Raw genomic sequence first — 27174 nt, forward strand, 5'->3', positions numbered from 1 at the left:
ACTTAACTGGGTTCTTGTACAGAAAATGCTTCCCTATCCCTGGCTGAGTAAGGGTGTTGTCTCAAGTTTGATGAATTTGGCAATATGAAATGCAGCATAGGTGTTGTTTGAGGAACTGGACAGTATGTAGCGCAGCTGAGTGTCTGTAGCGCCTAAGCTCCTTACAGGTGCAGATAAGACTGCCAAAGTTTCAGCGCCTATGAAAAGGTGCATGCTCATCCATAAATACATAGACCACCTGTATATGCATATTCACCAACACTATAAGACAAATGCCACAATGGGATCTTATGAGGCAAAGCAGTATTGTGAATTATAGCTCACTCTACGATAGAAGCATAGGTCTTGCATCTGAAACTCACTCTGGCTGAAGACAATTCCTTCTGATTTTAAGTCCAGCCAAAAAGACTGGTTCTATCAGAAGATTACAACATGCCTCTGAGAAATGATTACTTAGTTTAGAAGACAGCAGAGTGATTAAAAATTCATGACTGTAGAATTAAAAAAAGAAAAAGAATCCACTCTTTCAGGCTTATGTCAGACTTGCAATGAAGTTAAAATGAACAGGAGTATGCAGCTTTTCAATGCCTGGAATAACTATAATTTAAAGATCATTGTGTAAAATGGGATGTTTAGTTAGGATACTATGTTTCATAGTGCCTGACAGTCCAACTTTAATTTGTTTTGGCAATCCTTGGAGTTTGGTTTTGCAGAATTTCAAAAATGAATTCATGATCTCCTGAATAGTGCTTTCCTTCAATCCCACATCATGGAATGACCTCTGCTGGGTCATTTTTTTCTAGTAGCAAAGGGACATGACGTCTGAGACCTCCCTCCCCCCTCTTCTCTCATCAGTAGAATTGACAGCTGGGGGCTTGCAGCTGGGGCTAATCTTTCCTGTCTAATGTTCTCTTTAGAGAATGGCTATGGTCTCTGCGATGTCCTGGGTCCTGTACTTGTGGATAAGTGCTTGTGCAATGCTGCTCTGCCATGGATCTCTTCAGCACACTTTTCAGCAACACCACCTGCACAGACCAGGTAAGCCAGGCGCTGACTCCACTGCAGCCTCCAGTCTCACCGCTGTCTCCTTAACAGATGGTTGAAGGCAAGTGACAGAAAGTGCTTTAGTGTGGGCAGTTCTGAATTCCAAGACTTACTGTTGGCAGGATGCTTTGGGGGTTGGGGGTTACTAAAATGATTTCGCGGTATTTCTATTAACTTCTCAGAAAAGAGGGTTTTCTAAAAGAGTCCTCCCACGCCCTTCCACATTTAAAAAGTAGAAATCTTTTGTTTTTTGAATACTTTGGCCCAAAGTGAAATAGTCTGTAAAAGGTGGGATAATTGTCAAGACTTGAGGATGTTTGGTGGATGCAAAATATGATCTCTGCAACTGATTAAATAATGTGTGTATATTCTTGGGATGCATTTTAATCTAGTACTGATACTATAATCTCAGTGTGTATGTGGCTAAGGATTCTGTGGGAATGTTAGTGCAAAAACTGACTTTGAAACTAGGTTGTCAACGACAAAGAAATTAAAAAGTAACTTACTATTTCTTGTCTGGTTTAATTTGTCTCCTTTCCTTTCTCCCTTTCTTCACTTTCTGTTCCTCCAGTATGCTCCGTGGTTTTTTTTCCCCCCCGCTCTCTCTTGACAGTTTCAGGGACAAGTTCCCTTTAGTCTGTTTTTCTTTCTTTCTTTTTTTTTTCTTTCCTTTTTTCCCCCCCAATATTGAATTTTGAGTTCCAGACGCACTTTGCTTTCTTGGTCTTTCTGTTCAAAGTTAATTTCTTACCCTTTCATGGCCTCACTCTTCAATCTGGATTTTTCTCTCCTTCTTTGCCTCTCCAGCTTTCTCATTACTGTTCCCCAGCTTGACTGTCCTTACCCGCCCTGGTTCTCGGAAAGATTTCCTTCCATTTTCTGTTTAGCTTCAGCCTCTGCATCCATTTACTTCACCCTGCTGTCCTCCTCAGTCCCCCTGCACCAGTCACCACGTGTGGGCCCTGGGGACCAGTTGCGCGCCCAAGATTCTGCTCCTCAATTTTCAGGTGCTCGCAGCCTTCCACCCTCTCTCCAAATCCCTTCCCGGCCTCCTCCGTCCTGCCCGGCTGGCTCCCGCCGCCAGGTCCAGCTCGGTGCCTTCGCCTTTCCCCGGCTCTGCAGCCAGCCTGGGCACTGATCCTGGGCTCGTCTGCCGTCCGCCAGCAACGTCTCCCGGGCTCTGCTTCAGGCTGAGGGCAGGACCGACAGCGCGTCGGTGCAGTCCGGGGCCTCCCGCGCGCCTGCACCGGCTGCCGAGTAGCTCACCAGCCTGTTCTCTTGCCAGAGCCCAGGGCTCCCCGGGGGAGGGTGGGGGGCGACCTGAGCTCCCGGCTGGGACCAGGGGGCGGCCTCAGGGCCCCAGCCACTCTTAGCCCCCGCGCCGTGACTGGAGGAGGCAGGGCGATGGGACGCTGGTGCCCCTGCAGGTGGGCATGGAAAGTGCTCTGCCGATGCTGTGAGCTTGTATTTTTGCGGCGTGTGTCCTGAGCTTGGAGTGGACACCGCCAGACTCGGAGGCTTCAGTGCCCAGGTGGAGGGAAAACGAACGTGGGTTTTGGAACCCTCACGTTACCACCGGTCAGTTAATCGCCAATCTGTTCTGGCAAAAATGTCTTGGACTCGTTACAAAGCCACACAAGTAGCCCGGGAAATCTGCATTCACTGTAATACTTAAAAATAAGACTACATAACAAAACAACTGTCGTGAGGATTTTAGTCAGGCTCTCAAGGTTAATTCCCATTGTCTGGCTTGATCCTTATACAAGTAGGTGTAACCTCCTCCTTCCCACCACCCTCCCAGGAGACTGAAGTTCTGAGGTACAGGGTGACTTGTCTGAAACCACACAGCCAATAACTGCCTGTTGGAGGTCAGCTTGGTCTGATTTCACCTCCTGAGTCTGTTTCCCAAGGAGGATATCTATACAGTGATGTCTCTCAGTGCACAGAATACTTATGCCAAGAAGCCTCTTTGAGGAAGTGCCAGCTCTTTGGCATAATTTGTGAAAACTTTCAAGTTATGTCAATCCATGGAAATCATTTGAACTGCAAACCCAGTATGAAAGGAGGTAGCCACAGCAGAACTGGTGAGAGGTGGCACGAAGTGACAGCAGGGCTCAGGACTAGCCATCATCTGTCACTTAACGTAATGGCATGACCTTGAACAGGTCACTTTTCTTCTCTGAGTTCAGTTTCTCCTTTAGGGATGTTGTAGGGGTATAAATGACAATCTTGAAAATGCTTTGTAAACTGTAAAGCTCTTAAATATCAGGAATTACTGACACCATCCCCACGTTAAAAGACTAAAAATGTGCGTGTGGAAGATGTTGAATGAGTGAAATTTTGCTGTTCACACAGCTAATCGTCCATCCACATAATCATGACAAAAACCTAGTGTATACTCTTGTTGTTGCTTTTTAACTATGTGGTAGCTGGCTAGAATATACCACCAAATGCTGTGTGTTTTATTTTATTCTCTATACAGATAGTCATGAAAAACAGTACACTTTGCAATGAGCTTTCACAGATTGTCTCCATTAATCAGATAATATATGAGCTTTTCTTGTTGTGGGGTTATGGGTATGCTACTTGCAATAAGTAAATTCATGTCTGTTTGGTGCTTATTATCAAAGTATTATAATTTTAAACTGAGAAACACATCATTACGTTTTGAATGAAATTAAACACAGTCTTTGTTTTTTCCGTTGTCTATTCTTAGAAATTGCTTATTATCACCAATACATAGTCAATTGGTATGTCACACACCCCAAGAAACTGCAGTACGGAGACCAATTTCAATCCCAAGTGCTTGTGTATTTGAGACTCATTTCAGCTTCATTGATGAAATAGAGAAACTATAAATACTCATTTCTAGATACAGAAAGATTAAAATGATATTAAACTGAAAGTTCAATGTATGTAATATGGTTATTCAACTTCCTTGGGTTTTCAAGAATTGCTGTAAAGATTAAAGCAATAGATCTAGGAAATAGCAATATTCTAATACTTTCAGTCAGAAATACAATCTTCTTTGGTACAGTCTTCTGTTTTGATTTTAAGAGTAAATAATGCTTTTGGTGATGAGAGTTGGGATGTTTCTTTTTGTGGGTCTTAAATCTTTAGGGACGCTAATGAAATGTGTATGAAAACAAGAGGGAAATCAGGGCCAGTTATCTGTGACAATCCACCCCTAAATGAGCAAATAAATAAATAAATAGCTGGATAAATGAGCAAAAAAGAAAAACATAATCTCATTTTCTCAAATCAGTTAAAACAAGTGACATGATGAGAAAAAATGAGACACCAGCAGACCCTGAGCTTTGCCACATTTGCCTAAGCTTGAAAAATCACCTCTTTCATAAAGCAGGAGCAGACAGACACCCTGTGCATACCAAGTACCCAGGAAATGTGCAAAATGACAGATCTTTCACTCAGAGCCCCGAATAGAGGGCGAGTAAAGGCTTTCCAGCTGTCTCCTCACCTGCTTAGGAACCGCTGGCTCCTCTCATCAGCCTCTTACAGGCAACTTCACCATGCCCTACCCGATAAGATGGATGGTGCTCTGCTCCCAGCAGCCAATTTCAGTCTCTCAAGAAATAATCCACTACACTGACAGATGAGTGGGATTTGATGTGATGTTCCCCTCGTTCAGTTGTGCAGCACCTGGATGGCACCAGCCAGCCCGAGTCCTTCAGAGGAAATGTTAGAGATTTGGGCCAATTTCTTCTGTCACAACATGAAATCAGGACAATGTTTTTGTGAGACCATGAATTTGTGATGTCTTCTCAGCGTAGTGGGTTTTGTACACAAACAGAATGAGAATATGTTAACTAGAAAACCGACTGATTTTAATGTATTCCCCTGCAGTCCCTAAGTACTTCCTATTTTTCATATTTACAGTATTAGGAACGCACCATTTATTTTCAGTTAGTCACTAGTTAGGGAAGATTAAAAGTCAATCAAATGGAAGTGAATTTCAAAATTGCACAAATGAGTAAAATGTGCTATAGATTAACAGATTTGTAATTTCAATAATTTTAATATTTGGCTAAATCAAGTTTTTATTTTGGGAATGATGTAGAAAATTACTATAACAATTTGAAGAACATTCATGCCTTTAAAAAATATATACAACACAGCTATTCGGAGGGCAATTAATTTAAAAAAGGCAGACTAAACAATGAAAACTCAAAAGTGGTGTTTCACTGTTTCTTAAATAAATAAGAATTTTCTTAAATAAGAATTTTCTTAAATAAAATTCACTGTAATTAAAATAGACAGGTTCAACTCTTTATAAGCACCAGTTGTATAACAGGTAAAAAAGGATGAATGGTTTGCTAAATGTAACTTTCTAATTTAGGATTAGTTTTTTTTCCCCTTGTGGATATATGAATTATGACAGCAATTTTAATGGTTACTTAATTTCAAGTGTGTGGGTGTGTGAGGATGTATGTGAGAGGTTGTCCTTGAAACATAATAAAATATGGATCATTTCAAAATACTTTAGGAGAAGATCCTTGAGATTCTCTAGTAATTTAAAATTATATAGATAAATTACAAGAGACAAGAGTTATAGTGCCTAATGAATCATTTATTCTGGAGTCACTGCTATTTTATTGACAGGGGTGTATGGAAATTATATATGAAAAGATTACTCTGAATAGAATCATCTGTGTAACTTACACTTGGCCTGATTTAAAGCTGTATTAAGCAAACTATATATTTACAGGTATTCATTCATGACTTAAATTATTACATACTGAACATCACCCTCCATTTTAAAGTGTTGTTTTATTAAAATACTAAAAAGCATTCTTGTATGCTTTATACTTATTTTTACCTTATTGTTCAATATTACTTTATTGAAAGCTGCTGCAGGCATGTGCATCAGAATGCCAAGGTACATTACAGTAAAGAATTGCTTCATATTGTAATATAAAATACACAGAGAGAACAATAGTGGTTGCATATTGGCTTCTTAAGAATGTATACTAGTACTAGGTTGCTAAGTGTAGTGAATTGGTGTAAGGATTAGAGCAGACAGGTTGTAATTTGTTGTAAACTGATGCTAGTGATAATCCATGGATCATCTGACTGATGATATCGACCTCATTCCAGAGTTAGAGCACAGCTATGAACATTTGATAGCACTCAAGTGTTAAAACCAAGTAGAGGTACAAATAAGTATTTTCTGTCTGTCTCTTGAACTTGTAAGGGAATTATTGTTACTTATGTGCACTCAACCCTACAGCCTCAATTTGTAGCTAAGGAAAATAGATGTTTTATCACAGTATAAACAAATGTTTAGAAGTTGCACAAATGAACATTAGCCTTCACTTGTTAATTTCTTAAAGTTCACTTATGGCAACTTGAATTCTTTAAAACACTGTGCAACAATGATTTTAATAACAAAAAAATTAGAGGGGAATTTCATCTCCATCAAAAGGGGATTGGTAAAACAAATTATGGTACATTTACAAAATGGAATTCAATATAGCTTTTGCAATGGATGAGATATGTTTATATGTACTTGTGTGCAAACATGCCCATGATATACTGTTGAGTGAAAAAAACAAGGAACAGAATACTCAGATTCAAAGTAATTTTTGGGGAAAAATATTTGCACATGCATAAAAATGTCAGGAAGGCTATAGACATTCTTTATATAGTGTTAGTGTTTTTGATTCATTTCTAGTGTGGGTATATATTGCTTTTTAATAAAAAGCTTATGATATTACCTACAGGGTATTTTATGTAAAATTAGAAATACTTCAAACAAATGTTTCCAATTTAAGGAACAAGAAGGAGACATAGGTAGGAAAATATCATGAAGCCTTTTTTTTTCTAAGCACCTTCAATATTCAACAATATGTCTAGGCTAGCATTTCCCAGTTCACATAATACTGTCCCCTCAAGATACTCCTTGGAAAAAAGCTTTTGGAATAACATTCACTGCATGGTATGTTCTCCTCTTGGAGATTTGCAATGCATGTTAAGTGTATGAAAGTTTTGGAAAGATTTGCAGATAGGAAACCTGGCTGTGTTTAACTTAAATTTCCAAACATTTTTCATTTGGTCAGCATCACCAGTGCCTATTCATACCACATGCATTGAGATGTGCGGGCCAAGATAATTCTGGAATCCTGTGCTAGTCATCTTTTTATCTCTCACTTCTAGTGAGGAACTTGGCATATAATAGGGTCTCAGAAAATATGTGTGAGATTATTAAGGAAAGAAAGAATGGCTGTTCTGGTGGACTCTTATACTCTCCTTTATTTGTTACTATTTGTGTGTGAGTGCTTGTGTGTGTACGGATGGATGCATATGTATCTGCACATTTATAATTAGGAGATACAACAAATTGTAAGTATAATGTGTTCATTTATGTGTGTATCTGTGTAACATCTTTGAGTAGATATTTGACTATTCGTTATTTGACAGCTAATCTATTAATCAAAATAATCCAAAGAATATACCTACAAATGTAGTAAAAAATTAAATGCCTAGGGTTTTCAGTCAGGGCATGATTTTTTTCCCCCCTAGAGATTTAGAAGTATTATAAGCGTGGTCTTGAGGGACTGAAGAGAAAATTTACTTAGCAAGTAGGGAAAGGCCTTTTGCTTTCAAATCTTTTGATATCAAGAGAAAAATTGACTTCATCTTTGTAGCAGCGAGAAAATAACACCAGACAAGCACATTTTCCCTTCTTTGGAGTAAAGAGAAGAAGAATCATTTTAACAATTTGTATAAACTAATTGAATTCTCTAAAGATGATGTCGTCAAAGCACTTAGGGAACCTCTTGGCCCACTGTTTCTACTTCCCTGTCTTTATGTAATAAAGGTTCAGAGAAAGAAAAGGGAAATTATATCATCACAGTTATTTTCTCTCAGAAAACGGATAAATGCTCTGAGGCATCTGCCTGTTCAGTAAGTTGATTCTTCCTCCCTGCAGGGAAGGAGTTAAACCGGTCCTCACCCTGAGTGTAGAAGGGAGGAAGATCTCCTATATCCTTAGCCAATGCCATTGTTCTGCTAATGCAATTACCTGTATTCACTTTTACTACACCATTATTAGACCAAATTTTCTAGGCATACATCCATTTTGCCCAGGAATAAATCCAAGCTCACTGAGTCTGTATGCATCCTAAGGATTTTCTGATTTCCCCTTTGCATGGATGAAGAATGGACCGATTGAGTCATATGCTTTGACGTGAAGGCAGAATGCCAGCTCCCAAATTTAGATGAGCTACCACCCCTACTACTCCACGGGGGACAAAGCACTTCAATGCTCTTGAAACTGACAGTGTATCTTGGATTAAGGTCAGCAGGCCAGCAGGTCATATTGAATAAATAGTGTGTAAGTATCCAATAATTATTTTCTGATCCACTAGCAACAATTTTATACACTCTAAAAATGACTACACTGGCAGGAAAGCAGCACATTAAGACTTTTTTTCTATATCTATTGGTTATGAGGGAAGAGCAGCAGAGTAGCAGTATGAAGCTGCAGCTCTCAGGGTCTCATGTAAGGTGTCAGTTGCAAGGCTCCAGAGGAGAGTGTGGGAAGGAATCAATGATTTTCATAGGCGCCTAGCAGCCTCAGGAGGTGAGCCACGCGTTCCACAAACAGTAAGGCATGTTCTGCCAGATAGTGAGGCTATAAGCTGCCCAAGGAACTGATTCATTGATTGATCCATTTGATAGAGCAAGATTCAGTACAAAATCACCTTTGTATATTTAAAAAAGCCTTCTGCTAAAACTATCTGAAAACCTCCTGGATGATTTCACAGCTGAACTATGTAAATACCTTCATAGACCAGGCAGTGAACAAAATTGATTGGACCAGCCAGGGGACCAGACATCACAAAATACTGAAAACTGTGGCAACTAACGAGCATATGCACATCTAGAGGCCACAGCATATCCTGTGCTACACCTGAGATGAGTTCAATGTGACCAGAACATCTGATAGCTTAAGGCAAGCCAGATACCTAGAAGTTTATGTGTAATGTCCTTACCTTTGAAATGTCAGATGGGACAAGCAAACTTTGACTCAGGGCTGTATCCCACCTGCCGACTGTCTGTGTGTGACCTCAGACAAGATTATTTCCAGCTCCCACATTTTATGATTCCTAATGAATTTATCAAGTCCTTTTATGCAAGCAGGGTGGAGAGAGGTGACAGCAGTGGGGTCACAGGGGGTTTCTATGCATATCTTCCTTGGTCTGCATTGGAATTATGCCCATGGTTTAGTCTTAGCCTAAGTTAGCCCCAACAGGCTGAAACACTGTCTCTGAGCCTGTCGCATGATACTACGTGGTAGCACTAGGGACTGATAGACAGTGAGCATTTATGTAATGAAGCCAATGGCCTAAACAGAGGTCTCATTTGAATCTTAGCTAAAAGTCAATTAATTTTCCTGTAAGTAAGGCTTAGGAGAAATAGTAATCTGCAAATGTAATAAAACAGAGGGAAGCATCAGGCAGCATAGTGATGCCGTCATTTAATACTATATTAACATTCTCAAACTCAAGTCTAAAGTCCACTAGTAGATTGTAAATTTATCTAAAATCCAAGGGTTTTTGTTGTTCTTTTGAGCAAATTTTTTAAAATTTCATGTGTATTCATTTTGTGTATGGATATAGGCTACTTATTAGTACACCAATTGCGTTATGATTCTACTAGGAATGACATGTAGCTAAGGCTAACTGAGCTTCCTTCATTCAGTATTCTACTAAGAAAACTGCCGCCAGCTCTTGAAAACATTGCAAAGCGCCTGCATGCAAATAATTACAATTCATGTAATTTGGGGAAAGATAATTTGTTATCAGTTTATCATGAGTGTTGTTTGGGTTGTTAGTGATTTTCAGTTGCTGTGGTCCTTGCTTTTAAATGATACATTAGTGTTGGTTTAGTTTTATCATTATCAATTAAGTTTGCTGTGGGCTGTTTCGTTAACCCTATAGTCTGTAATGATGCATTTTGCATATTTTGGATTTTAAATTTGGTGAAGACTGGACTTTAAGACATTCAGAAATGAATTGTGGTTCAGAAACTGGTCATCTATATCCTTGTTGTAAAACATGTACATTAAATCACTCAAATTTATTTGTATGTTGACACGTGTATAGTGACATCAATTATATGAGGTGTGATCAAAAAATTCAGTGAATGTTTAAATAAAAGAAAATTATTACAGTAAAAGATACATCACCATTAATCCCCCTCAAAACACTCCCCCTCTCTTTGAACACAATTATCCCATCGTTCTTTCCATTTTCTGAAGCAGTTCTGGAAGTCCTCTTTCATGAGTTTCTTTAGTTACGTTGTCGTGGTTGCCTCGATATCCTGAATGGATTCAAAACATTTACCTTTCATGGTATACTGCCTGTGAACCTATGCAATGTAAACCTCAAGGCAAGTCACGTTTTTGGTTTATCTTTATGTCCATAGGGCACATTTTAAAAAACGTGAATATGTTAATAAACGTAATTAGTGATTCATAAACGTACCCTTCCAAGTATTTATTACCTAAGTATTTTTCTATTGGGAAGTAGAAACAGGTAAGAATTGGATATTTCACTTCCTCAATGTGGTGTAGTAAAGAAGGTTTGAACATGACTGTTCTATGACAGAATTGTAAACTAGAGACCAACCCTTCATAGAACTATGAATTGAAAAAAATATATGGCACAGCAATATAATTATAATAATAAAAAGCCATTTTTCTGAAATCAAATGCTAAGATATAAGACAGGAGAGCATGTTATTTGAAGGCTTTCCAGATGAGGTCTTAAGTTCGATTATCTTTGTAGCTCCTTATATCTCTTTATCTGATGAAAATGCAAGATGCCACGTACCGGACATGTGCTTGAGAAACGAGGTCACTGGGTGAACACTTGTAGGAAACATTTTGACAGTTACTCCCAGGATTGTTCAGAAGTAAAAGCAGATTTATGGTGTGCATGCTGCCAATCCCCTGCCTCCTGTCAGAGGCCTAGGTAATCAATCACAGTGATTGTTCCCACAGAGCCTAGATATGATTTCATAATCTTTCTCAGTCCTTCTCCAGGTACCACCAATTAACTGATTGACACTGGCATGCAAGTTGAGAGTCTTTGACCATCCCTGAGTTCAGTTAATTGACTGAATTTCTACAGAATCTCTCTCCTATCCAAAAACTGTATGACATAAAACACTTTATTTAAAAAAATAAGAAAATGAACCGAATTGCAATTAAATCAAATTTAAATTTACATAGCAACATATGTCCAGTAACTACTATTTAAGATAGTGTAGCTTTAGGCAGTTCTGTCAACTTCTGAGAATTGTGAAATTTTCTTTTCATTACTTCCAGAAATTTTTAATTCTTTTCCCTAGTCTTCTCTATCTCTGTCTAAGATGCAAAGTGGCTTGTCATGTGAGCTCTAACCCAACAGGGTGCTTTGTGATCACAAAGTATGAAGCAATTCATTCTAAAGAGAGAAGATTTAGGAAATCCTCATGAAGGTGGTGATTTTGTGTTGGCTATGGGTACTGGGTAGAAAGTGAACTAGTAGAAAGGATCAAGGGTGGCCTATTCAACCAAAGGGAACAGAAGAAGTAAAGACTTAGAGGCAGGTAAGGGGAATACGGTGGGTTGGTGGTGGACCTGGATAGCTGTAGGCTCTAAACTAGAGAAACTTTATATTATTCCACTTAAAGGGAAAGCAAGATTTTTTTTCCCATGTTACTGTTTTGTAAACTAATTTACATTGATGACCACAGGTGGAAGGAAAGAGCCCCAGTATATAATTAGAGTTTCTATGAAAAGAATTCAGTTAATTAACAAAAATGTAGCAACAACACTCTGGTCAGACTCTCTGAGTCCCCTGAGGACTTTCTCACCTTTGAATTATTGTTACCCTTGTGTTATAAAGGACAAAATATGTCATACTGTTTATTTTATTTTATTTATTTTTAATTCAATTTATTAAGGTGACATTGGTTAGTAAAATTATACAGATTTCAAGTGTATAATTCTATGATACATCATCTATATATTGTATTGTGTGTTCACCACCCAGAGTCAGTTCTCCTTCCATCACCATATATTTGACCCCCTTTAGTCTCCTCTACCACCCTTCACCCCACTTACCCTCTGGTAACCATTAAACTGTTGTCTGTGTCTATGAGTTTTTGTTTCTTTGTCTTGTTCATTTGTTGCTTTCAATTTTATATCTCACATGTGAGTGAAGTCATATGATTCTTGACATTTTCTGTCTGACTTATTTCACTTAGTATGATAATTTCAAGATCCATCCATGTTGTTGCAAATGGCAGTATTTCATCTTTTCTTATGGCAGAGTAGTATTCCATTGTATATATGTATCTCTTCTTTTTATCCAATCATCTATCAGAGGACACTTGGTTGTTTCCACGTTTTGGTCACCATGAATAATGCTACCATGAACACAGGGGTACATATAGCTTTATAGATAAATGTTTTCAGATTTTTGGGGTAGATACCCAGAAGAGGGATTGCTGGGTCATATAGTAATTCTATTCTTGATTTTTTGAGGAACCTCCATACTGTTTTCTATACTGGCTATACCAATTTACATTCCCATGAACAACATATGAGGGTTCCTTTTTCTCCACAACCTCTCCAACACTTGTTATTATCTTATTGATAATAGTTATTCTAATAGGTGTGAGGTTGTATCTCATTGTGCTTTTGATTTGCATTTCCCTAATAGCTAGTGAAGTTGAGCTGAATAATGCTTTAGTCTTAATTTTGCTGTGCCAACAGGCTTGGCTGAGAGCATGCTTTATTTTCTTATTGGATAATAACAGCATCTCATTTTCAGTTTTTATTTTATAATAGGCTATTGTCTCCCAATAAATTTTTTTAGGCTTTGGAGAACCTTTTCATGCAGAGAAGTAACAGCATAGGATAAATCTACATTTCTTAGACTCAGTCTTAGTGTAGATTTTCTGTTTTACTTAAAATAAAATTATAAATCATTCACATTGGAAGAAAACTCTCTGTAATGGCAATTTAAGTTTTTGATAAAATTTTTTGGCACGTATCATATTGAGACTTTATAAATTATCCATAATATTGTAAAGTGGGCTGACCTTTTCAGTAAGTGGTTTGATCTTTTGCAGCAGTGTCTTGTTGCTAAAATATGGAATTCGCTCTCTTTCAAACAAAACTAGCTACACTCATAGCCCAATAACATGTTAGGTAGAAATTGCTTAAATAATCAGACCTGCAGTTTCCCTTTCAAATTCCTCTCATCATCAAAACAAATCTCTTTCCCTCTTCCAAAATATCCATGTGGCCAGTGATGGCAAATTCCTGACACATAGTTCACTCTTATGATTATGCCTTTTCAGACATTGCTAATCAATTATGATACTCTTTGTATTTGAATCCAGATTTAATCTCTGAATCCTTCTAAGCAGTGCTTTAATCATTGAGTTGTTAAAGGAGATAGGAATTATTTAAAAAATAACAACAACCACCCTCAGAACCACCATTATCCAGCACCTACTATGTCACATATTGTGCAAATGACCTTACATGGACTTACTGGTTTAATTTTGAGATGAAACTAATTGTCCATTCTTGATCTAGCCTGTTCTTTTATGTAACTGATTTCCCACCTCAAAGTGGACCATGTTATTAATTTAAAAATAATGATTTAAATGATTAATCAAGTTAATACATATAAAGTACTTGGATTCCAGGAACAGGGTAAGTCCATGTCATACGTGTTGTATGTATGTACATCTCTGGGAATTAGGTAAAGGGTTGACTTTCTTGCAAAATTTTTACCTGACCCAGCTCTCCTTGTCACCAGTGACTCTTGGCCAAGTAGCTACAGGGATAGGAGCAGGTTGGTGTACTAGGAAAACCAGGAATTCATATTCTGGCTCTATTATTATCACATTATTAGCTCTAAGTGTGAGCAAGGCAGTGTCACTCTTTCTGTTTCACGTGTAAAATGTGGGTGCCTGTTTATAAATCCCCACTTTACAGGCTTAAGTAAGAAATAATGATGATGTCTGTTCTACATCTGCCATAGAGTAATTGTCCAGCACAAGTTGTCTTGTTATTTTGTTAGGTAAACATATGAGTGTCAAAGCAAAGATGGTATAGAGGGACTGCTTAGTCCCAACACATCCACACATACTATTTTATTATATAAAAAAGGAAGCACATAGAGATTTCACAATTAGGACTTACTTTCACTTTATGGTCACATCTGAGTTTTCTGATAATTTCCCATGTACTCAGCATAGACAAGAGAGAGATTTGATGGCTTATCTCTACTCTGGAATCCGTTAATGGTTGGCCTTGAGTTCTAAGTCAATATGAATGGTCAATACTTACAATACCCTTCCTTCCAACAGCATGTTCTCTTTGTAATTACTGAGGAAGGTGTTCTAATCAATAAGCTTCGTGGAATCTGTATGATCCCAAATAAGAGGGAAGTTTGGTTAATTAATTTAAACATCTGGCCAATAACTCATTAATGGAAAATAGTCCAAAAGTCAGCATTGGTGCTTTGTGATTCTCAGAATGAATTATAAGTCTATTATAACTCTATTAAAAGAGCTATTATTCAACTGAAATCTTATCCCATTTATCCATACTTCCTCAGGTGTTTTCTTTTTTTTTCTTTTCATTAATTGTGTTGTCCTTAAAATTACCTATCACCTCTTTATTTTGAGCCTTAGCAAAAAAAATCATAGGACCCAACTACTGAAGGAAGAAACCCAGGTATATACAGACAAACACATTAGTACCTACGTGTCATGGATTTCATCCAGTGTATCCTTTTTGTGTGCTCTTATGTGTATCCCATATTTTCTACTCTGAATACAAAATGATATATTTGTGTATTTTTAAGAGTTGCCTAAGTATCATGATGTCTAATATTTTTAGCCTTAGCAAAAAAAATAAATAAATGAATAAATAAGTGCCAATGGTCAGTTTCTTATGTTTTATGTCTTTAGGGAATTTTTGTTAGCATGAGAGAATAGCCTATGCAGTTAGAAGTATGGATTAAAGATATTAAATATGATGATCAATTTGCAATTAATGTTTCAGAGTCTGTTAAGAACCATACCCAACAGGCGAGAGCTCTCTACTGAAGAGGTCAGAGCTTTATAGAAGCCTTGCCAAGTTATTTGATAGAACTTTATTATCTGTTTTTTCTGTCCTCATTAACATACTTCAAAAATGCTGTTGTGTATTTCTGGCAAGCAGAGCATTGGAGTAATTTTGCAGTAGTGTAAAGGATTTATTAATTATAATCTTTTCATCAGTCTGTTTATATTCAATCGTGACATTAATAGGTTGCCAAATCAAACTCGAGTTAATTGTATTTAATTAAATTGTTGAAAACAAGTAACATTGTTTATTATAATTGTAAGCAGAAGGACCTATTGATGTACGTTTGAATGCATAAGATCTGATATAACATTCTTTCTACGGGTATAGTAATATTCATCGACAGAAAGCAGTGTAAAAAATGCTAATTCAAGAAAGTTGTCATTATAATAGAATATTTGAAAGTGGAAGCTTCAGATAGTGTTTATAATCTTATATCCGGTGTTAGGTAAATACAGTGGGGTTTCTGCCGAGACAGACATCCTGGTCTTTCTACTATGTCCCCTGAGGAGCTCCAAGACCATCTGTCCATCGCCTTTCCTTCCTGGGTGGGTTTTTCTACTTTTTCGGTGAGGGTAACGGTCTAAGATCTGGGTCAAGGCTTCCAAAAAAATATTTCAAATAACAAAGAAGTAGGAAGGGTTAACTAAGTGTTAGGGATGGAGTTTGGGCGACAAAGAATTCTGGGCAATATTATAAAGGTCTGGAGGCAGAAAGGAAGATACATTAGAAAATCTGAAAAAGGTCAGAAGAGCAGGGAAAATACATTCCTTTGTCACAGATTAATGCATATATGTAAATGCTTTGAAGACAGCAGGATAAAAGAATAGACGAAAAAATTGATTTAACACTTCTCCTCCTTGATTGTGTCTAAGATTTATATATACATTAAATACAGATTTTTATGAAATACTTACTATGTGCCTGGAACTGTGTTGAAAATTCTGTATTATTTCATTTATCTTTATACTTACCACTGTGAGGCAGCTACTCTTGTTCTCTTCTTTCCACTGATGAGGGAAATAAAGTTCAGAGAGTTTAAATAACTTGCCCATTGTCTATAGCTAAAAGAAAAGAAGACAGGATTTGAACTGGGGTAATTTGGTTGCAGATCCCATGTTCTTAATGACTGTAAGATTGAAATTCTTTCCCTCTGCCGGCATGATGAGTTTGAGTTGTGATGGACAGTATTAAGATGGAAGTAAGTATACTTCAGAATAGGCTAGGTGATGCTATTGAAACCAATCAGCTTCAGACCTGACTGGCTTAAGACAATAAAAGTTATTTCTTGCTCATGCTGCTGTCCACTGAAGTTGACTGGAGGCTGTGTTCCATGATATCTTCAATCTAGAATTAGGAGCAGCGTCTATTTGAAGTAGTGCTGTTTGTCATGACACACACACACACACACACACACACACACACGCCCCCCCCACCAGAGAGAGAGAGAGAGAGAGAGAGAGAGAGAGAGAGAGAGAGAGAGAGAGAGAGAGATTGAGAGAGAGAGATTGAAGGTATGGGGAAAGAAAAACTAATTTCCTTCTATCCTTCTAAGTTCTTCTGGCTGGACAAAAGTCATATTAGCGTAAGACAGAGTAATAGGAGGAAATGAGCAGTTTATTACGTATGAACATACAGGGGTTCCCTAAGAATATGAGACCCAAGGACAGATCAGGTAGTTAAGGCTTATATGACATCTTTGAGCTAAGGAGAAATGCAGGTAATTGTTTGGGATTTCAAAGGGCAGAAAGGCATGGAGATGGAAAAGTAAAAGCGTGATAAATAAAAGTTTTCTTGTCCATTTTAAACAATGGAACACAGAGAGGACTTTGACCAAACAGGACTTGCTAAGTTCCTCTCTGTCTATCACACCCTAGTTCATATTAAACTGTAGTGATCTATGATGATATCTCCCTTCTTGGAGCAGACCCTCTATCTAAACTATTTTAGGCAGTGAGAGGGAATGTCAAAGGTTTTTCATGAGTCTTTTGTTTCTTGAAAATAACCAGCTGAAATAATCAATATCTAAAAAAAGGCATATTTTGGGCTGGCAAATTCTATTCCCCCTCAGTCCCACCTTTGAAACTTCAAATGAGAAGTTTCACAGTCCAAAAGCTAAGTTAGTAGATTGCTCCATATTTCATTGAACCAATTACTCAGTCCTGAAAATAGGTCAGTTCAGTTAAACAGTTATGTCTCCTTTCAGGAGGGGGTGATGCAGGTGGGCACCCCAAATTCAGCCTATGTTGTGTAAGCAAGCAATCAGGTATTTAATAAAAGACATGTCTTATAATGGAAACAAAAGAAAAATTAGAGAAAATTATTAATATAAAACCAGTGTCTGAGTTCTGCGCAATGTTAGTAGAGAAGAGATCTAGATGTCACGTTCAAAGCATCTTTTGCAGTTTGAAATGTCTCTGATGTCGTCATCGGGTGTTCAGGCAAATTTTTTTAGTGGCTTATACAGCATCGATTGTCTAAGCCTGAGATATTGTGGCAATTTCTCTGAAGTTTATCTCAAGTCTAGTTAAAGTTTGCAGGGCTTCAGGAAAAGGGCAGTTTTAGTTTTAAGTGATTCTAAGTCAAAAGTGGGAGAACACTTGGAATGTTAAGTAGGTGAGTTGCAGCCAAATATTTGAGGAAACTAGAGGTATTTAGGATCCAGTCCAATTTACAGGTAAATAACAAAAACCTCAGGGAAGTTAATAGAACTAGAATTTAATATCCATAATTATATATTATAGTTGATAGTGAAACATAATTTTTCTCTCTAAAATCACCCATATTTTTACCAAAGATAGACAAATTAACATTAATTGATTTGTAAAACAAATGTAGTATTAATAAACCTAACTTGTTATTTGTATAAATAAAACAAGAATAGCAAATGATCATAGAGGCTCTTTTAAATCTGCTAGCCATCAGACTTTGATTGTAGTACCTTTAGATTTGGGTGAATTCCTCTCTTCTCAAGGTTCCTAAGATATCCTGAGGTTCCTGAACCTGGCAGGAGGTGACTTTTCTTACTTACCTGGTAAAGCTGCTGGGAACACTGTAAGCAAGGTACCAAGCTGTTTTGCCAAGGAGCTGTTCATTGGCTTTCATAAGTCAATCTTGATTCCTTAGGTTGTGTGGTCAAATCTGAGTCTACGTATGTCTCACTCAATCATGACATGCCAGTCAAAGCCTTGGTAATGTAACCAGTTTCCAACTGTGTCCTGTGACAAAGAGAACATATTTTTATTAAACTTATGCAAATAACTGTATTGCCATGAGAAATAAGAATACTCACTAAAAGTTTTCAAATTCTTGAGAGATCAGGTAAGGAGAAAAAGATAAATATTTCAATTCTGCTTACAAAGGTATAATTTACCAATTTCTCTAACTCATAGGTAGCTTAAGAGAAAACATTTCCTTAAGTCTGGAAAAACAAAAGATTTAAAAAGTCAGTAATATCTCAAACAAAAGTCATAAAAATTATAATCATCCTTATCAGTCCATTCAGTTTCATATAATTAATTCTTGTTTAACTTGATCTTTTGTTAGCAGCTTTATGAGGCATCAGTTTTTCTGCTGGAGTTCTTCAATTTTTCTTACCTAGTTCAATAGTATGATCTGAAAATTTATCAGAAACCTGTATTTCATACTAAGTGTCAGAGTCCTCTGTGAATCTCTCTGAAGATGAAACCTTTGCAAAACCATCAGAGTGGGGCAGTGACTCTATAAATGACAAAGGCTTAAAGTACCCATGGTTAAAGATAATGCAATTGACAAGAAAATGTGCTTATGACACACAACATTTAAAAAAATAACTAGAATTACATGTGACGACTTTATACCAGGACATATCAGAACTTCAGAAATTTCAGACAGTTTTTGGAATATTTATATTAATAATATTATCCATATAATATATCCTGGAAGTGTATCATCACTTATTTGATAATGTTTTCCGTGAAATCCAACACTCCAGATAAGGCTAATTAGTTTAATAATTCTCTTTTATACAGAGAGAGACTAAATCTTCTGAGGTGTTCCAGGGCCTCTCTGGAATAACTCAAAATTATTTTCAGGTCAAGGAAAGACTCTTTCAAATTTGAATATTGGGAAGTTTGTCAAAAATATGTCAAAAGGTTTGGACACTTGACTGAAAAGATCACTGATCATTGTGAAACATTACTTAACTATCCATTTAACCAAAGTAACAATAAAATATTTCAAAAACAAATACAGAAGGTTACATTATTGTTACCAAAACTAGCTTTTACTATTGAGAATTTCCGTTTTTTTAAAGTAATCAAGGACCTAATTAAGACAACATAAAACACAGAAAATTATTTTGATAAAACAGAGAACACTTGCTTTCTAGGAAGAAAAAATCCACAATATCTTATCAAGAGCAGACTAATAGTCCAAGAAAACTGTCTTTTTTTTAAAAAGGAGGAAAACAAAAACCACTTTCAATTTGTACCAGCTTGCTTTTGATATTTAAATTCACATACTTAATTAAATTCATTCCAATCTCATTCAGCTTGACTACACATCAAACTTTGTCAAGATTCCTTTTTACAAACCTACAACTTTCTTTGTACAAGTTGGTTGTCTCTTGTTATCTTGTTCATGTAATGACCAGCTTATTCTAAAACAAACCACTTTTAAATTCCCTCAAAAAATGTATTTCTGTACATTACATCCTACTGAAAACATATATTATTTTTCTTTCATTTTAATTAGCATTTTTAACTCTTACAAAGCTTAATTTCTAATGAGAACTAAAGGGAATTATGAATCAGCATTCTATAGACTGGCAAGCCCACGCATACATGTCATAACCTCTAGAAACATAGGCTCTTTTATTAACAAATATATTTCAAAATTTTTAGAAACATGTTCTTCCTCAACAAAAGCACAAGATATTTTTATTAACAGATTCAAATTTATCTTTTAATATCTCTGTAGTAAGAAGCCAAAAGTAGAGAAACTTAGACTTATTTAGCAATTACTATTTCAATATTTTATCTTATTTGGAAATGATCTGGATATTCACTACATTCTACCATTTAACTTATTAGTAAAACTTTTACGATTTTAAGTTGACAAAAGATTTTGGAAACTTTTTTTTAAAATTAAAGTTTATTGGGGTGACAATTGTTAGTAAAGTTACATAGATTTCAAGTGTACAATTCTGTAATACATCATCTGTATATTATGGTGTGTGTGTTCACCACCCAGAGTCAGTTCTCCTTCCATCACCATATATTTGATCCCTTTTACCCTCTTCTACCACCTCCCTCCCCCCTTACCCTCTGGTAACCACCAAACTATTGTCTGTGTCTATGAGTTTTAGTTTCTTCATTTGTTTGTCTTGTTCCTTTGTGGATGGATCTAGAGATTATTATGGACACTAGGTTTAAGTACATATACTATAACTTATAATCATTGCTAAAATATTTTTACCCAAAAAGTACCTTTGTATCCTACTTACATCTACCTAGTTTATTAATCCTTACCAATTATGTTTAGATTACCCATGAAAATTCCATGAGTTATCAAAGTCAGGTATTATCCCAAGCTATATTTCCTGCTGAAAAATTTTGTAAGAAATAATACGAACTTAGTTTTGCAAACCCAGATAAAATAAAAGTATTATATTTAAATCTGATAATTCTAAATACATGCTTATTTTAATTAAAACAACAAAGAAAAAGTAGCTTTAATACTGAATATTTTTCTAAAATCGCACCAGCTGGAAAAGCATTTGTGTTAGTTTCTACTATAGTTTGGAAAATTTTTATGTAAGTGCTGTTTAAGTCAATTACATAGTGCTGTTTTACAAATTTGCAATACCATCCAGAGGTAGGAAAATGTCATATCATACATACAGATAAACAAACACAGAGATCACAAACACAAACAGAATCACTAATATTTGTAGAGAACACTTAATATTTTTTATTTGCCCCAGACAAACAATTTTTAAGAATGCAGTGGCAGAGGCAGGGCTAGATTTAGGCAAGGAAGAATTTTCAGCCACTTGTGCTTTTAAGAAGCTTTCCTTTCCCATTTTTCCCTTCCGTTTGCTCAGTGTCAGGCAGTTGTGGGCTATGTTTACATTCCTCATTACCCACAAGAGGGCCTGGGGAGGTGCTAACGAGGCTTTAAAAAACTCCTATCAGATTTTGAAATACCAGCTTCAAATTTTGCCAAATTTCCGATCATAGAGTTATTAACCCTTTTGAAAATATCTTATTAAGTTTCTCATTGTAATCTCTGCCTTCCAGTCTAAAATTTCTCCAAACTGGGGTAAATAGGGAGGACTTGTTTGGGGCCCTTCAATGTTAGAGACGGGGCCTCTTTGGCCCATCAGCTCTTGGTAGTGCTGTCTCAAAACTTTCGTCTTAATCCCAGCAACGTCCTTTTTATTCATCCCATTTTTAAATAATCATCTAAAGATTTTCATCCTGGGGGATGAGTCCTGTAACTCTCCCTTTTGTGTTTCCTCTTTGTTCCATTTCTGTTAATATTTAGTTTATTCACCTTATATTTTTCTTCTTAAGTGCCAGAACATTATACTTCCAATGTCCTGATATTTTTGTTTGTTTGTTACCAATATCTGCAAATGTCTGAAGGCCAATAGGAAGGAGTATGCGTGAACTTTGATTTTTGTTCTAATTTCTGTCCTTCCATCTTGTTCAAAAGAGTCTTAATGCTTAATCATTATCCCTATATGGGAGCTTTCTAAAATTTTTTCAGTTTAGAAGTTTCTCCAGTTCAATGACTCCATCAATTGGCCATTGACAATGAGTAGGATTTTAACAGTGACTCAAACCAATAAGCCTTTTATAGCTTAATCAGGGAATCAAGAGATGTCCACAAGAGAGTACAAATGATGCAGCCCTTAGACCCTAAAAATTCATTCCAGAAGTTAGCCTAAGAAAGATGAAGGGTCCTGTCTTTCAGCAGCTGTTCCAAACTGAAGGAATCACTGATTTTTTCCCCTTTGAACATAATAAGGTATAGGATGAGGATGGAAAAGGGAGCACAGGTTAAACCTGACAAGGTCAGGACTGAAAATAACCATATAAGATGGCATGAACATAAAAAAATTCATAACTAAGGTGGGCCTTGGAGGGAAGTCACATCTTTTGCCTGAAGCTTCCTTCATAAAGTCAATCTTCACCTTAAGTGAGCCTGTCTATTGCCTTTTTGCACCTAAAATGACATCCTTGAAATGTCAGTAATCCCTTTTTCTGGACCAGAGCAGGAAAGTACAGAATCCTTCATTATTATTCCTGTCCCTTGATCAACATCTCTATGTGAACTATTAACTATCCTGTACCCACCTATGTGAAAGAAGTACCTGTCTCTCCAATTTACTTCTATCCAATCCCAGAGATTTCCCTGTTTTGCTTTCTCCCACCCCCTTAATCTACCATTAGTGGATTTCATGTCACCCTCCTCCTTTGGTTCTATGGTATGTATAAAATAAGCTACAAACCGCCATTTTGCAGAACATTTTTTCAATCCGTTGAAATTTTGCTTCATGGAAATTGTCAGTTTGGCTCAAATCAACTCTTATAAGCTTTCTCTTAGGATGGATGTTTTTCGTCAACAAGGATTTCCTAAGCTTGGATCCACAGCCTATTCAGCTGCCTATCAAATGCTTATGCATCTTATCGCTGGAATAGAAAGTAAAATAATGACCATCTCTAGGAGGAAAAGGCAACAGAAAACAAGTATATTCAAATCAAATCTTTATCAGAGTCATATTTTCCCAAGAAACTAGTTTCACTCATATTTTCTCCTGCTAACCTAAATTTAGAAAGAGACAAAAATGTTACCACTTTCTTTTTTTCCCTCTGGCAGATATAGATTCCAGGAGACTAAAAAGGTATGAAAAACCTTACCTACTGACCAGGTGGATTGTCAGACACCCAGGTTCTCTCAGCTGCAGTAGTCTTAGGAAAAGCAGTTTTACAGCTGAGAACTTCTTCTGGATGGCTCAGCAAAACTGGGGAGAAGGAAAAATTTTTTCCTACCCTTCTAAGTTCTTCTGGCTGGTCAAATTAACATGAGATAGATTAGCAGGAGAAAATGACCTAGTTTATTATGTATTTACAAAAGGGGTTCCCTGAGAATGTGGGACCCAAGGACAGGTAAGGCATGCCATCTTGAGCTAAGGAGAAGGAGGGTGGAGGGTATTGGTTTGGGACTTCAAAGGACAGGAATGCAATTTACATGGAGATGAAAAACAAAGAAATGTTTTCTAGGACATCTTTAACACTGGGACACAAAGTGGTCTTTGATCAATGGGCCTTGCTAATTTCCTCCCTGTCTATCACACACTAGTTCATATTAAACTGTAGTTATCTATGATGATAGCTCCCTTCCTGGAGCATGTCTTTTAACTAAATTCTTTTAGGCAGTAAGGAGGAAGGTCAAGTTTTTTTGTCTTTTGTTTCTTGAAAATAACTGGCTTAAAATAATCAATATCTAAAAAAAAAGGTATTTTTTGGGGGTGGCAAACTCTTCTCCCACTCTAAAGTAACATTAGCCAATAAGTGCTCGCTCACCTTGGAAGTGATGCATGTCACGTCTGCTCCAACTCATTGGCCAGACCTGGTCATATGGCTCAATCCAGTTGGTAGGGGCCAGACAGAGCAATGCTACCATGTGCCCAGAAGGCAGACAGTGGGAGACATTTGGTCAACACCATTCATGACAACCATAAAATGCCTTAGTGGTTAGAAAATAACATTTTCTCTACAATAATCGTCCGTTTTTAGATATCCACGTTTAGATATTTTAGCTTATTTCAGGATTTGGATAAAGCTCCAAAACATTAGTCACTCAAGCGATAAAGAAGAGGATAATCCAGTTAGTGAATGCAAGAAACTAAACCAAAATAAAACAATGTGACACCAGGCATCCAGTTTTGTTCATTTTGTTTTCACATAGCTGACTTTTGAATGAACGGGTGTCACAAGGTCCACCTCCACATTTGAATGAATATGAAGCATAACTTTGAGGCTGTAGGAGTTCCTACCCTTTTCTCCATTGAGTCTCTTTCTGATAGAAAACAGCTAAGGTTCTTGCTTACTCTCCTTCCTTCATTCTCTTCTCTCATTGCTGTGAATCTAATCTGTGAACTGATTCCCAGTTTTAAGAATTGCCACTGGTGAATTAAAGATCAAATCATTCAATACACTATTTGGGATGCTGCTGTTTGCTTTAGATGAAATTTTTATAAGGCATATTTAGTAAGTAGATAATATTTTACATTACTCTAGGTATTTTTAATGCTCTTTATTTTCATTTTCATAACTGTATCTGTTTCTATTTGGCAGGCAGAGAAATCAGTTATGGATCAAATGCACCCATTTGTCATGGATTAATGCATATAAATGCTTTGATGACAGCAGGAGACAAAGGCATGTAAGGGTAGATGCTGACTTTGGAAGAAAAAAATAATGAAGCTAGGAAAACAGTGATTGCAAAGAACATTGCAATTTTAGGTGCTAAATGACTTATTTTCAAACCCTAGGAGTATGGTAATATTATTCCTCTCCCCTTCCTTTAATTAAGTGTTCTCATAATCCATAGTGACCTCAGCTGAAGGAAAGTCGTTTTAGAAAGAGTTAGTCTTCCTGAGAGCTGTTATTTAATCAACAGGGTTTTTCCTTATTAGCTGAGAAAGTCTGTGTTGATGAGCAGAAAAAGCTGTAATTCACCTTTGTGAGTCTAAAAGAAGAAAAGAAAAAAATAGGAAGATTAACTTGGTCTGTCAACACTTCTATCTGTCACAAGTGTCCTTAGCAAGTTTTACTTTCCCATGGTAGGTTCAGAAAGACAACACATATATCAGGTTTTGTTTTGTGAAATTTGGCTTTACTCTCTGACCTCCCACCTCTTAGAGATGGAATAAGGCTGAGGCAATTATTTTTTCAAGATTTTAAAGGACTCTCTAGATTATCCCCTCTCTCTCTCAATACACACACACACACACACACATACACACACACACACACACACTCCATCATACATTCTTAAGATACTTGAAAATCATATTTAGGTAACTTAAGAATTAGAAATTACATTAGCAATCATCTAAGCCAAGCTTTCATCAGATATTTCATTTGCCTCAAAACATCCCCATCAAGTGATCATTCACTGATTGAACTTTCTGCCATATTGTTTTGGGGCATGCTGAAACTGGGACTCATTTCTCTGGCCTAAATAAAATTCTTTTAGTCATAAAACTGATCTGCCCCTGCCCTGAACTCCCTTCCATCCATATTTTCCCCAACTCAGTTAGTGGTAATTGCATCCTTCTAATTCTTCACATCAAAAACCTTGGTATTACCCTCAACTGATTCCTTTCTCTCAGATTTCCATTCAGTCTGTCAGCAAAGCCATTTCCCCCTAACTTCAGAATATATTCAGACTCCAACCACTTCTCACCATATCTACTGCAGCTTCCTCTGAGGTGGATTATTGCAAAATCCTATGTTGCATCCCCTGCTTTCAGCTTTGCCCTCTGCAGTCTACTCTCCACAGAGCAGATAGAACAGTAAGATGGAAAAGTCAGTCAGGTTGTCACTCATTGGTCTAAAACCCTCAGTGGTTTCATATTTGTCTCAGAGTTAATAGTCAAAGACCTTACAATGGCGCTACGCAATGGGCCTCACACTTACCCCACTATCTCTGTGACATCTTTTACTCTCTCTTCTTTACTCACTCTCCTTGATCCACACTGGCCTCCTTGCTATCTTTGCAAAGACAAACACACTTCTGCGTTCATTTTCTCTTGCTCTGCCTGGAATGTTCTTCCCCAGATATCTATATGGTACACATCTTTGCCCCCTTGAAGTCTCTGCTTGAATATATGGCTTCCCCTGTGAGGCTTTCCCTGACCCTTTATTTATTTTTCTTTCACCCTTCTCCCAGCACTTCAGATATTCCTTATCCTACTTTACTTTTTTTTTAATTAAAGTTTATAGAGGTGACAATTGTTAATAAAGTTACATAGGTTTCAGGTGTATACACTGCTCTACTTTTTTTAAATTTAATTTTATTGGGGAACAGTGTGTTTCTTTAGGGCCCATCAGCTCCAAGTCATTATCCTTCAATCCAGTTGTAGAGGGCACAGTTCAGCTCCAAGTCCAGTCATCATTTTCAATCTTTAGTCACCATCCCATGCAGGAATTGAACGGGCAACCTTATTTTAGAGAGCTTGTGCTCTAACCAACTGAGCCATCTGGTTGCCACTCCGGAAACTCAGAGGTAGTTTGTTGTCTTCAGTCTAGTTGTGGAGGGCACAGCTCATTGACCCATGTGGGAATCGAACTGGTAACCCTGTTGTTTAGAGCTCGCGCTCTAATTAACTGAGCCATCCAGCCACCCCGTCACTCTACTTTTAAATAGCATGTGTTGCTTTTTATTGTACTATATCATTCATTTATTTATTAAATTTATTGTTTGTCTCTCCCAAATAAAATGTAAGTTCCACAAAGGTAGGTATTTGCATCAATTTTAGTTCCTGATGTATCACAGGGCACAAAGAAGGCTTTTAATACATATTTGTTGACTGCGTGAATAAAATGAAAGAAATATTTTAGGACCTCATAAGGTAGAGAACATTCCCTTTATTCTCCATCGAATGTAATATAATAAGTGTTCATATATGCCCCCACAGCCTTCATTCAGCCCTGTGCTGAAAATAATTTTTTTCTTAGCTCCAGTGGTCCTGGCCCCTTGAAGTGACATGACTCTATTGGCCCTGGGAGTGTGCCCAAAGCTCATGGCCATACCTGAGGACAGTAACCTGAAAGGATAAGAATTTTTATTAGCCTAATTTTTTAAGCAAGGCAATAGAAGTGCAGAGAGGTTAAGTAATTTGCCAAATGTCACACAACTACTAAATGACAGAGCTAGGACTCAGACCCTAGCAGTCTGAATTTACAGCATAT

General features: G+C 37.0%; 1 protein-coding gene across 3 annotated transcripts in view; it reads left to right on the forward strand.

Annotated features, from left to right (window-relative positions):
* Positions 1–27174, forward strand: part of TAFA1 (TAFA chemokine like family member 1) — a 552572-nt gene that overhangs the window by 1484 nt on the left and 523914 nt on the right. For 2 of the 3 annotated variants that reach the window (XM_033131611.1, XM_033131613.1), the window contains exon 2: positions 918–1038. In XM_033131611.1, coding sequence (XP_032987502.1) covers positions 921–1038 — 118 coding nt within the window. In that variant the 5' untranslated portion in view covers positions 918–920. Of the gene's footprint in view, positions 1–876; positions 1039–27174 lie in introns of those variants that run through there. The other variant, XM_033131612.1, reaches the window with a different exon arrangement.

Source organism: Rhinolophus ferrumequinum, chromosome 17 (genome assembly GCF_004115265.2).
Source record: "Rhinolophus ferrumequinum isolate MPI-CBG mRhiFer1 chromosome 17, mRhiFer1_v1.p, whole genome shotgun sequence".
In the NCBI taxonomy this organism is placed as follows: Eukaryota; Metazoa; Chordata; class Mammalia; order Chiroptera; family Rhinolophidae; genus Rhinolophus; species Rhinolophus ferrumequinum.